Below are 13,381 nucleotides of genomic sequence, written 5' to 3'. Positions count from 1 at the left end.
CATATGCGACATTCATCGGTGAAAAGAACGTGATGCCAATCCTGAGCGGTCCATTCGGCATGTTTCTGGGCCCATGCTTCATGGTGTCGTGGTTGCAAATATGTACCTCGCCATGGACGTCGGGAGTGAAGTTGAGCATCATGCAGCCTAATGAGCAAAGTTTGAGTCGTAACACGACGTCCTGTGGCTGCACGAAAAGCATTACTGAACATGGTGGCGTCGCTGTCAGCGTTTCTCCGAGCCATAATCCGCACGTAGAAGTCATCCACTGCAGTAGTAGCCCTTGGGCGGCCTGAACGAGGCATGTCATCGACAGTTCCTCTCTCTCTCTGTATTTCTTCCGTGTCCGAACAACATCGCTTTGGTTCACTCCGAGACGCCTGGACACTTCCCTTGTTGAGAGAGCCCTTCCTGGCCCAAAGTAAAAATGCGGACGCTATCGAACCGCGGTATTGACCGTCTAGGCATGGTTGAACTACAGACAACACGAGCCATGTACCGCCTTTCTGGTGGAATGACTGGAACTGATTGGCTGTTGGACCCCCTCCGTCTAATATTCGCTGCTCACGCATGGTTGTTTACATCTTTGGGCGGGTTTTAGTAACATCTCTGAACAGTCAACGTCTGTCTTCAGGTTATCTGGGAACTGGGATGACGCAAAACTTTTTTTGATGTGTGTATTTCCACCAGACTCGTTCCTTAGCTGGAGGTATGACAGCTGCATGTACGTAGACCACGGTAAACTTGTGTAGAACTCACAGCCGTGGGCCGTTGTTCCAGGAGTGCGATGATGAAGCTACGCATCCTGGTGCTGCAGCTGCCGGTGGTCCTGTGGGTGCTGTACGGCGTGTGCTACGTGCTGTGGGCGGAGGACGAGGTGAGTGGACAGCCCCACGCAGAGTGTGTGTGTGTGTGTGTGTGTGTGTGTAATGGGGAGCTATACTGACAGCGTTTTCGAGATCGTTCAGGGATAGCTACTCTGTGGTTTGGTACAAGGAACTCTTGCTCTTAAAATACGCTGCTGGCCATAAAAACTGCACCACCAGGAAAGACAGCAGAAAACGAAATTTTAGATACTGTGTGCTTACACGGAATCAGGAAGAACGTGTGATGAAATTTGCAGATGACTGGCTGCACCCAGACATGCTTTGTTGTGGTTCAGTCTGATTAAATGAAAAAAAAGAAAAGAAAACGCACACGTTTCAAATATGCTTAGGAATTGTATATAGTTCCTAATCTCCTTCTCTCCCTTGTCTCTGTCCATCTCCTCCTCTCCCTCTCTTTCTCCATCTCCTGTGCCTTCAACCTCTTCAACCCATCACCTCCCTATCTCTCTTTCCATCTCCTCCTCCCTCTCCCTTTCTCCATCTCCTTGTCCCCCTCTTTCTCTGTCCATCATCTCTTTCCCCTCTCTCTCTATCTCCTCTTTCCCCCTCTCTCTGTTCATCTTCTCCAACCCCTCCCTCTCTCCATCTCTTCTTGTCTCCCTTTCTCCCCTTGCAGTCAGTCACCTTCTCCCTTCTGGCTTCTCCTCCCCTCTATCTCTTCTCTCTGTCCATTTCCTCCTTGCCATTTCATATGTCCATTACCTCCCGCCTTCTGTCCATCTTCTCTTCACCCCCACACACTCTCTGACTTTGATAAAAATTTGAAGTAAATAAGAAGGGTATGCTTCCAGATTTTTGGTAATAATGTTTTCTCTTTATACATTACATACATACATTTATATATTACATGTATTAAAAATATACATATATAAAAGAATTATGTACATACAAACACGTTCATATTAGAATTCAACGGTGTGTCAAAATTATAAAGCAGTCGGTCAAGAACTTTTCATATGAAAGATTTTGAACAAACCAACGTTTACATGTTTTAACGTTTCCCATTTTATTACATGTGTGTTATTTATCCACCAGATGGCGTTACAGCAGGTGTACAAAAACACGTGAGTATTCGAATGTGATATTGCCTCAATATATCAAAGCAATATTTCGCGGTATCGACGCAATTCTGGATGTTTCACGCGTGAAAACAGGGAAACTTCGGTTTATCCGAAATTTCCCCTGTCCCGATCATTTTGGATAAACGGGAGTTTACCATCCTGAGCATTAGTTTGGTTTATTGAAAGTTTAAGTAATGTAAAAATTGAAAAAAGTAGTGTTTCTGCATAGAGGCCCAACTCCAGACCCTCAGACTACCAGTCTGTACTTTTTCTGCTGCGCCAATCGCTGGGTGGATGCTTCTATATCTATTCTACGAGTATATCAATATTAAATCTGTAAGATTGTCATGTCTGTTTCTCTGTTCGAATACGTTTCTCCAAAACTAGTAGACGAATTTTCACGGAGTTTTCACAGAAAAATTGAGCACAACCTGGGGCACCGATCACGGACAAAGAAGACATAGTGATTTAAAATTTTATCTAAAATCTGCCTGTGTCAGTTTGTCTGTTTCAACATGCTACTCTCTTTCACGAAATTTTCCACAGGTAACTTGAGCATAGCTTCGGGAACATTGTAGGCTTTACTTGATCAAAACTGGATCACGGAAAAAAATTATTGTAAATGAGGATTTATCCATACTAATATTATAAATACAAAAGTAATTCCGTCTGTTAAATCTTCATGACCAACCGTCTGTACCAATTTTTTTTTATGGAGATAGCTTGAACCCTAGGGAGGAACATAGTAGCATGCTTCATAAACTGTGCTTCATAACTGTGCGTTTGCAGTTAAAATGAGTGGGTTTCAGTGATTGAACAGCTCCCCATAAGCTACATATTTCTGCATCCAGTTGTGTGGTCCTGCCCACTGGTCTCTTATAGGGTACCTAAAGGATGCTACTTTCTCAGATAGCTATATAACAAATCAAGCAAATCACATTAAATGGTTTTTAATACAATAAAGAAAATTGACAATACTTAACTACGGATTTACAACGAGTTGTCACAAGCGATGGGCGACTCGCAGAAAGTCAGTATCCTTCACCATTTACTATGTCTATGTAAGCATTTACACTCGGTCTTACGTCACTGCTATCGTTAATATTGGCAAAGGCCTTGCCGCAGTGGATACACCGGTTCCCGTGAGATCACCGAAGTTAAGCGCTGTCGGGCGTGGTCGGCACTTGGATGGGTGACCATCCAGGCCGCCATGCGCTGTTGCCATTTTTCGGGGTGCACTCAGCCTCGCGATGCCAATTGAGGTCAAGAATACCATCTTACGACTGGGAGAGCGGTGTGCTGACCCCACACCCCTCCTATCTGCATCGTCCCTGAGGATGATACGGCGGTCGGACGGTCCCGGTAGGCCACTCGTGGCCTGATTTCGGAGTGATAGGTAAATGGCTGTCATACAGAGGACCCGGGTTCGACTACCGATACTGCCAAGGCTTTTTTCTTCTAGGGAGCATTCAGCCTCATGACCCCAAGTAACGAGCTGCTTGATCGAGCGGTAGCGGTTCCACGCTCTAGAAAGTCTGCACAACGGCCGGGAGAGCGGTGTGCTGACCGCATTCCCCTCCATACTAGGGCTGACGGTAAATTATAAATATATTGATATTCTTCGAAAAATATCGGTATCAAAGATAATCATTTCTCAGAAATATCACACGAAATGGCAAGATCGAGTGCTGATGGTTTTTTTATATATTATGAAGGTAATCCCAAAAGAAAGATCTATTTTTTTTATAAATACATAGACCTGTTTATTTCTACAATGGCTTACAGCAGTTCACAGTTTGAACATTTAGCTGTTTTTCGACATAATCACCATTTCTGTCGATGCATTTTTGGAGACCCCTGTGGCAGTTTTTGTATGCCCATGTCATACCAGCTCGCCGCCATGCTGTTCAGAAAGTTATGAACCTCTTCTTTCACCTCGTCGTCGGAGCTGAGTCGCTTTCCGGTTAAATGTTCTTTTAACCTAGGAAACACGTGATAGTCACTGGGCGCCAAGTCAGGACTATAGGATGGGCGTCACCTTCTGGTAACAAACCAGGTTATAATTCTTGCTGGCCGGCCTGAGTGGCCATGCGGTTCTAGGCGCTACAGTCTGGAACCGGGCGGCAGCTATGGTCGCAGGTTCGAATCCTGCCTGGGGCATGGCTGTGTGTGATGTCCTTAGGTTAGTTAGGTTTCAGTAGTTCTACGTTCTAGGGGACTGATGACCTCAGAAGTTAAGTCCCATAGTGCTCAGAGCCATTTGAACCATTTTTTGGAACATTCCTCTCCCCCAAAACGATGGACCGTCATCGTGTAGGGAGTGCGACCATGGTGGGGGATACAGGAGTGTGAGTACATCATGGGACCAGAAGCAGTGGCTGCAGGGGATGTCAAGCTTCCGGTCCTCCATCTGGCCTGCGCTCTGGCGGAAACGTCCCCTGCAAAACGACCAGAAGGGTACACGTCCACCTACTGATGCCACGAACCAGGTGAAGTAGGCGGTGACTGCTGCTGTATGGGCGGGTTCCGCTCCATCGGTAGGACCAGAGGAGGCGAAGACTCTGCCTCTATGGGGTCGTCCCATGGTGTGGTGATGACACCCATTGGTGGCTGTTGGGGGTGTGCTGTCCTCTGGATCTGGGAATCTGGGGCAAGAGGTGTCGTGCACATGACAGAGGCGGAGTTGTTTTGATGGCGGTGCTGCAAGCCATCTGGACCTGTAATAAGACACATGCAAGCGCCAAGTCGACGGACGATCTCGCCTGGCGCCCGCTGTCTGCTGCCGCTAAAAACCCTGTAAAAGACAATAACATGCGGAGCGAAACGATACTTGCGGCGTTCCTTCAGCGGAGGATGTTGAGAAGGGTGGAACAATGTCCGATGGCGGCGGCCGTGAAGCAATTCTGCCGACGATGGTCCATCTCGTGGGTGCGAATGATGGGAGGAGAGAAACAGTTGCAATGCTTGATCCCTGCTGTGCGGAGCGAAGTTTGGCCATCTGGTGCTCGAAGGTTCTAATAAAACGCCCCAGATTCCCAGATCCAGAGGACAGCACGGCCACAGAAGCCGTCATCACGACACTGGAGATGGAGTCTTCGCCTTCTCCGCCTCCTCTCGTTCTACCGATGGAGCTGGATCCGGAAACACAGCAGCATTACATCCTTCTTCATCTTCATGCCGTCACTTGTCGATACTCCGGAGCATCAGTGATAAGAGATACTTGAAGTGCTCTAAATAGCGACACCATTGGACAGTGGATGACCGGAGACAAGGAGTGATTTGGAGCGATGAGTAATGCTGTAACCTCTGGAAGACTGACGAAAGAGTTTGGGTTTGGCGAATGCCTGGAGAACAAAGCCTGCCACTGTGTGTCGTGCCAACAGTGAAGTACATATGGAGAATGTGGTGTTATGGTACGGGGATTCTTTTCATGGTTAGGATGTGGTGCCTTACTGCGTTTAAGATAACGCTAAAAGCAGAAGAAAATGAGACATTTTACTGAATTGTGTGTTGAATACAGTAAAGGAACAGTTTGGAAATTTGTGGTAAGATACTATGGGACCAAACTGCTGAGGTCATCAGTCCCCAGGCTGACTTAAACTAACCTAACGCTAAGGACAACACACACATACCCATTCCCAAAGGAGCACTCGATCCTCCGACGGGGGGAGGTGCGCTAACGCTGGCAAGGCGCCCCTAGACCGCATGGCTACACTGCGCGGCGCACAGTTTGGAGAATATGATTGATTATCAGCAAGACATTGCAAGCTGTATAAAGCAGCATCTGTGGGGCGATGGTTTGTGGATAACGAAGTTCCTGAAAAGAACTGTCCTTATCAGAGTTAAAGCAGTCATAAAGGCGAATGCAGGACACACTGCGTATTAATGTCCACTAGTAGGTAATTGTCTAGATACTACTGGCCAGGTAGTGTACATCCAGATGTGTTACGGATTAAGAAACAAGCTGCACAGTGTTCGTTTGTATACAGAATTTACGTCTACATATACTCTCATGCTCAGAAATTAAAGATAATGCTGATACATGGTGAAACAACTCCCTGATGGGTGGTTTTCGGGTATTCAATCACCTCGGGGTATGACCATGCAGATCATTTGACCTGCGGTCATTGCGCAGTGGCGCTGTCAGGAGTCCACATACGCGGAGGTGTTTTGGTACATGCCACAGTACGGTGCTGCGAGTAAGTGTGTAGACGTTTTCAAACATGTTAATGGTGACTGTCTGTTGAAAATGGCTCAAAGAACACATATTGATGATTTTATGAGGGGTAGAATACTAGGGCGACTGGAGGCTGGTAAAACACAGCAGGTCGTAGCACGGAACCTCCGTGAGTCACAAAGTGTGATCTCAAAAGACCGATATCTCAGCAGCAGTGCCGACAGACAGCCACGGAGTACTGCAGGTAGTCTTTCTCAGGACCTTACAGCAGCCACTGGAACAGTTGTCTCCAGACAAACAGTCTACAGACGAATGAACAAACATGGTTTATTCGCCCAGAAACCTGTAAGGTTCATTCCACTGACCCCTGGTCATAGGAGAGCCCGTAAAGCCTGGTGTCAAGAACACAGTACATGCTCATTGGAATAGTGGTCCCAAGTTATGTTCACGGACGAGTCCAGGTATAATCTGAACAGTGATTCTCGCCGTATTTTCATCTGGCGTGAACCAGGGACCAGATACCAACCCCTTAATGTCCTCGAAAGGGATCTGTATGGAGGTCGTGGTTTGATGGTGTAGGGTGGGACTATGATTGGTGCATGTGCACCCCTGCATCTCTTTGACAGAGAAACTGTAACACGTCAGGTGTATCGGGATGTCATTTTGCACCAGTATGTCCGCCTTTTCAGGGGTTCAGTGGGTCCCACCTTCCTCCTCATGGAGGATGACCCACTGCCCCACTGAGGTGCCATCTCGGAGGAGTACCTTGAAACAGATGATATGAGGCGAATGAAGTGGCCTGCCTGTTCTGCAAACCTAAACACCATTGAGCACGTCTGGGATGCTCTCGGTCGACGTATGGCTGCACGTCTTCAAACCCCTAGGACACTTCAGGGGCTCCGATAGGCACTGGTGCAGGAATCGGAGGCTATACCCCAGCAGCTGCTTGACCACCTGATCCAATGCCAACCCGTTGTGCAGCCTGTGTATGGTGATCATATCCCACACCGATGTTGGGGTACATGCGCAGGAAACATTGGCCTTTTGTAGCACACGTGCTTCGGGACGGTTTTCTCAACTTATCACCAATACCGTGGACTTACAGACCTGTGTCGCGTGTGTTCCGTATGTGCCTATGCTATTAGCGCCAGTTTTGTGTAGAGCCACGTTGTGTGGCACCACATTCTGCAATTATCCTTAATTTATGAGCATGAGTGTACTTCTATCGCCACAAGCCGCCTTGCGGTGTGGGGCGGAGGGTACTTTGTGTACCTCTGTCACTTCCCCCTTTCCTGTTCCAGACGTGTATAGCTCGCGGGAAGAACGATTGCTGCTATGTCTCCGTGTGGGTTCGCAGCTCTCTAGGTTACTTCCATGGTCTATTTGCGAGATATACGTACGAGGAAGCAATATACTGATTTACTCTTCTTCGGAACGCACACTCTCGGAACTGGATCATTGGGCGTAACATGGTGCAGAATACCTCGTCTGCCACAACAGTTATCTCAGAGTCTCCGTGACGTTTACGCGCTTACTAAATGACTCTGTAACGGAATGTGCTACTCTTCTTTGGATCTTATTTCCTCTATCAGTCCTATGTGGCACGAATCCCACACTGATGAGCAATATTCTAGTATTGGTGGAACGAGTGTTTTGTAATCTACAGTCTTTGTGACTGGACTAAATTTCCTGAGGATTCTTCGAACGAATCTGCCTGGCATTTGCCTCACTCGCCATTAATTTTATGTAGGTGTTACATTTCAGATCGCCCCATATGCATACTCCTGTTAATTTTATGGAAATAACTGCTTCCAGTGAGTGTTCTGCAATCGTGTAATCATACAATAAAGAGTCTTTATGCGTATGTATTCGCAATACATTACTTTTGCTCATGTTGAGTGTCAGTCGCATTTCCCTGCAATAATCGTCGATGCTCTATAGGTTTCGACGGCTTCGACTTCTGTGTACACGACAGTATCATCTGCGAAAAGCCTAACAGAACTTTACGCGTTGTCTTGTAGATCGGCTTCAAATGGCTCTAAGGACGATGGGTCTTAATATCTGAGGTAACCAGTCCCCTAGAACAGGGCTGCGCAAGATGCATGCACCGGTGCATCGCACAGTGCAGAGTGCAGAAGACGGCTGCGCTATGTTGACGGCGGTGCAGACCCCTCACTCCTCGGCATTGCGCAACAGCGCTGCCTCTCACTTCCTTAGCTTGTGTCGCTCGCCCCGCCTGTCTCGACCTGTTCCCAGGCTTTTACCCTGTTGTCTTCGTCATTGCCAAATACTAATGTACACTAGGTGGAGAGCTTAGTTTGGTGTACCGGTAAAAAAGAGATTTATATAATAACTGTAATGGTAACAATTTTAAATTTGGTTTCAACACAAATGTACACTCCTGGAAATTGAAATAAGAACACCGTGAATTCATTGTCCCAGGAAGGGGAAACTTTATTGACACATTCCTGGGGTCAGATACATCACATGATCACACTGACAGAACCACAGGCACATAGACACAGGCAACAGAGCATGCACAATGTCGGCACTAGTACAGTGTATATCCACCTTTCGCAGCAATGCAGGCTGCTATTCTCCCATGGAGACGATCGTAGAGATGCTGGATGTAGTCCTGTGGAACGGCTTGCCATGCCATTTCCACCTGGCGCCTCAGTTGGACCAGCGTTCGTGCTGGACGTGCAGACCGCGTGAGACGACGCTTCATCCAGTCCCAAACATTCTCAATGGGGGACAGATCCGGAGATCTTGCTGGCCAGGGTAGTTGACTTACACCTTCTAGAGCACGTTGGGTGGCACGGGATACATGTGGACGTGCATTGTCCTGTTGGAACAGCAAGTTCCCTTGTTGGTCTAGGAATGGTAGAACGATGGGTTCGATGACGGTTTGGATGTACCATGCACTATTCAGTGTCCCCTCGACGATCACTAGAGGTTTACGGCCAGTGTAAGAGATCGCTCCCCACACCATGATGCCGGGTGTTGGCCCTGTGTACCTCGGTCATATGCAGTCTTGATTGTGGCGCTCACCTGCACGGCGCCAAACACGCATACGACCATCATTGGCACCAAGGCAGAAGCGACTCTCATCGCTGAAGACGACACGTCTCCATTCGTCCCTCCATTCACGCCTGTCGCGACACCACTGGAGGCGGGCTGCACGATGTTGGGGCGTGAGCGGAAGACGGCCTAACGGTGTGCGGGACCGTAGCCCAGCTTCATGGAGACGGTTGCGAATGGTCCTCGCCGATACCCCAGGAGCAACAGTGTCCCTAATTTGCTGGGAAGTGGCGGTGCGGTCCCCTACGGCAGTGCGTAGGATCCTACGGTCTTGGCGTGCATCCGTGCGTCGCTGCGGTCCGGTCCCAGGTCGACGGGCACGTGCACCTTCCGCCGACCACTGGCGACAACATCGATGTTCTGTGGAGACCTCACGCCCCACGTGTTGAGCAATTCGGCGGTACGTCCACCCGGCCTCCCGCATGCCCACTATACGCCCTCGCTCAAAGTCCGTCAACTGCACATACGGTTCACGTCCACACTGTCGCGGCATGCTACCAGTGTTAAAGACTGCAATGGAGCTCCGTATGCCACGGCAAACTGGCTGACACTGACGGCGGCGGTGCACAAATGATGTGTAGCTAGCGCCATTCGACGGCCAACACCGCGGTTCCTGGTGTGTCCGCTGTGCCGTGCGTGTGATCATTGCTTGTACAGCCGTCTCGCAGTGTCCGGAGCAAGTATGGTGGGTCTGACACACCGGTGTCAATGTGTTCTTTTTTCCATTTCCAGGAGTGTATCTTTCTATCTGCTCTTTGTTTTATTTGCAATTATGCTCTTAAGATCTGGAACATGAGATTGGCTGACAGCAAGTCTGAGAGAATTTTTTAAATTACAGTTAGAAATACTCGCACGCAATCTAGTTTTTGTACAAGACAAAACAGATAAAAACCTTTCACATTCACAAGTGGAACCAAACATAGAAATAATCTTCGCTGCTTCTCTGTGTAACTTGGGAAATTCTTCCTTCGGCAAATTCTGGTAGAATTGGAGCAAACCTTTTGTATTGTAAAACACATCCTTTCGGCGAACATCGCTTTGCAAATCAATTAGTTCGAAATGTAAATCTGAAGTCGCACTTTCAATATCCATCGAAAAAGGTTTCACAAAAATATCGAGAATTGGCTGCAGGTAAGTAATTTCCGGAAACAATAACAAAGCCAATGTTAATAAATGAAAGTAATGTAAGCCGTTGTTTCGAAGTACTAAAATGCGATAGATTTTAATAAACTTGTAATGTGTACTATTGGTTTTAATGTAATGCTACACTTGCATATGTAACGCAATCTCCTTTATCTAGCTGTATGTCATATACCAGCACATTACCTGGAATCGGTCGTTAAACGCATTTTCAAGGCATTGTAGCACCTCGACGTATATTTCAAAGCGCGCTCCTTCCTGCACAGATGCTGTCAAACAAAAACATACTACCGTTTTGATTAGAGCCGTTATAAAAATCAGGCTGTTTTAATAAAGGTACAATTTATATCTTGCCTACCTAGTTCAGGAAAGTGTTGCGTATTTTTCTCTGAAAGGTTGTTTTTGAGGAGCTTCAGTTTATACTGGAAAGCGTTTATTTTTGTGATCATATCGTTGATGAGATTGTTTTCTTTTTGGAGTTTCAGACTTAAATCATTTAGGAGAGCCATAATGTCTGCTAAAAATCCTAAATCAGCTACCCATTCAGGGTCATGAAAAAGTGGCTTCGGACGTTCTTTGTTCTCCAAAAACTGAGCCACAGTGTGGCGTTGTCGAAAAATTCAAGAAATCACTTTCCCTTTGCTCAGCCGGCGCACCTCAGCGTGGTAGGGAGTATCTGGATACTCCTCTTCAAAGGAAATCAAAAATTCTTTGAATTGACGATGAGTGAGTCCATGAGAACGAATGTAGTTCACGATACGCACCACTACCTTCATCACATCTTGAAGACCGATAACTTTCGCACAAAGAGCCTCTTGGTGGGCAAAACAATGAACGGAAAGTAAATCCGGCATGTTTCAGTTTTTTCCGCAGTAGGCCAATAAACCCTTTAGCTTTACCGCACATTGCTGGTGCCCCGTCTGTGGTTACGGAAAACAGCTTCTCCCAAGGGAGTCGAATTTCTTCAGCTCCCATTTCAATAGCTGCTAAAATATCCGCCCCTGTAACAGTGTCCCTCAACGAAATCATATCCAGGATTCTCTTCCGTTACATGTATGTCGTCGTCCCCGCCACGTAAAAACATAGCTAACTGAGCCGTGTCGTTAATATCTGTGGACTCATCAAGTGCGATGGAGTTCGCTAGGAAGTTTTCAATTTTGGCTGCCAGTTGTTCATGCAAATTCTCAGCAATGTCGTTGAGTCTCCGATGTACTGTCATGCTCGAAAGTGGTATTCTGCTGTACGCGGGAGCTAATGTGAGATTCATTGTCTCTACTACGTCCAGCATAATGTTTTTTATTAATGGCCCGTCCATAAATGGCCTCCCAGCTCTCAATAAACGTAGAGCAACTTTGTAACTAGCTCTGAGAGGCCTTTCGCAATACCCCTCATCTTCTTCACCCTAAAGTACAGAAAAAAGATATGTTAGTGAAACGTCCCCTTTGAAAAATTTATACACGACTGTGCTTAAACTGAAACACAATATTTTTGGCGCAACGCAATCTGACTTCCAAAAATCGATACGAAAGAATGGCCCTGACTAACATTAACCTATACGTTTCACAAATCACTTACCTCACAAAAATCTTCGTTACTCAAGCTACTGCAGTACAGCGAGCGCCACTACTGCCAGCTAAATAAAAGATTCACACTACTGAAAGCACTAACTACTGATAGGCATAGTTAGCAAATGAAAGATTTTAATAGAGAACAAACAATGTATTTACCTCACTAGTCATAATATATATAGCAGTTCATGACACCAATTCTTACAAAATTCAAAACTCCACCATCTCTCTCCCCACGTCCACCACTGCTGGCGGCTCACCTCCAACTCCGCAACGCTACGCGCTGTTAGCATCCAGCTGCCGCTGCCCAGCACTACAATGGCAGACAACAATGCAAACTAGTCACAGACTGCGCACAGCACAGCCAGTGATTTTTCATACAGAGCGCTATGTGGCGTTACCAATAAGAAAACGTAAACAGCCTACTTACATAGCCCCCATGCTCCCCACAAAAAAATTTACAAATTATTTTGGGCAGTGGCCAATACAGATTTGAAAATTTTTTTCATAATTACAATGACAAAGAAATGAAATGCACACACTTATCGACAGCACAGCCAGTGATTTTTCATACAGAGCGGTATGTGGCGTTACCAATAAGAAAACCTAAACAGCCTACTTACATTAGAAATAATTTATGCGAAAGCGAAAACTAAGGAATCTAAACAAATGTTATATCGTTTCGCATCACCTTTAACCAAAATATACATGCTAAAGTACTTGCAACAAACCTCGTTTGTAGATACAATTCTCTTCTGCAAGAGTTTGCAACTTCCGTAATTCTTCCTCTCTGGCATCCCCTGTTATATCACTATACTTTTCTGAATGCAATTTGCTGTAGTGCCTTTCAATAGACCATTTTCTGACACACGTAATTAGTGTACCGCAGATTAGACATCTGGCTTTATCGTCACAACGCACAAAAAAGTAGGAGAGTTCCCATTCTGGTTTAAATTGACTTTCGGCAATTTTGCCTTTTTTTGGAGCTGATGGTTCCATTATTCCGGTAATTGTCTTGCGCTTACGTATTCCAATGTTGACTAAGCCGTCTGGCAGCGCATTCGGCAGCGCACAGCGTCGGCCTCACCTAGCAAGCCGAGTTGAGGCGAAGTATGCCGAGTTGAGGCGAAGTATACCGAGTTGAGGCGAAGTATGCCGAGTTGAGCCGATGCACTGCGCAGGCACTCGCTGCACCTCGCTTTGCACGCGTGCGGTTTTCCGTTTTTGTGCGGCCGTGCCATAGACTTAGAACTACTTAAACCTAACTAACCTAAGGACATCACACACATCTGTGCCCCAGGCAGGATTCGAACCTGCGACCGTAGTAGCAGTGCGGTTCCGAACAGAAGCGCCTAGAACCGATCGGTCACAGCGGCCGGCTCTTGTAGATCATTTACATATATACCGCGAAAAGTAATACCCCTATGACATTCGCTTGGGGCACACTGGAATTTACTTTTACTCCAT

At 46.7% G+C, this 13,381-nt stretch overlaps 1 protein-coding gene and 1 pseudogene across 2 annotated transcripts in view; both read left to right on the top strand.

The window, feature by feature from the left end:
• LOC126293603 (organic solute transporter alpha-like protein) overlaps positions 1–13,381 on the top strand; it is an 87,568-nt gene that overhangs the window by 52,268 nt on the left and 21,919 nt on the right. For both annotated transcript variants that reach the window (XM_049986887.1, XM_049986888.1), the window contains exon 5: positions 781–877. In XM_049986887.1, the coding sequence (XP_049842844.1) occupies positions 781–877 (97 nt within the window). The remainder of the gene's footprint in view (positions 1–780; positions 878–13,381) is intronic.
• Positions 3,055–3,172, top strand: LOC126293788 (5S ribosomal RNA; annotated as a pseudogene).

Source organism: Schistocerca gregaria, chromosome 10, assembly GCF_023897955.1.
Source record: "Schistocerca gregaria isolate iqSchGreg1 chromosome 10, iqSchGreg1.2, whole genome shotgun sequence".
NCBI classification, from domain to species: domain Eukaryota; kingdom Metazoa; phylum Arthropoda; class Insecta; order Orthoptera; family Acrididae; genus Schistocerca; species Schistocerca gregaria.
The sequence above is the reverse complement of the archived record's forward strand: the minus strand, read 5'-3'. Positions and strand labels throughout refer to the sequence as shown.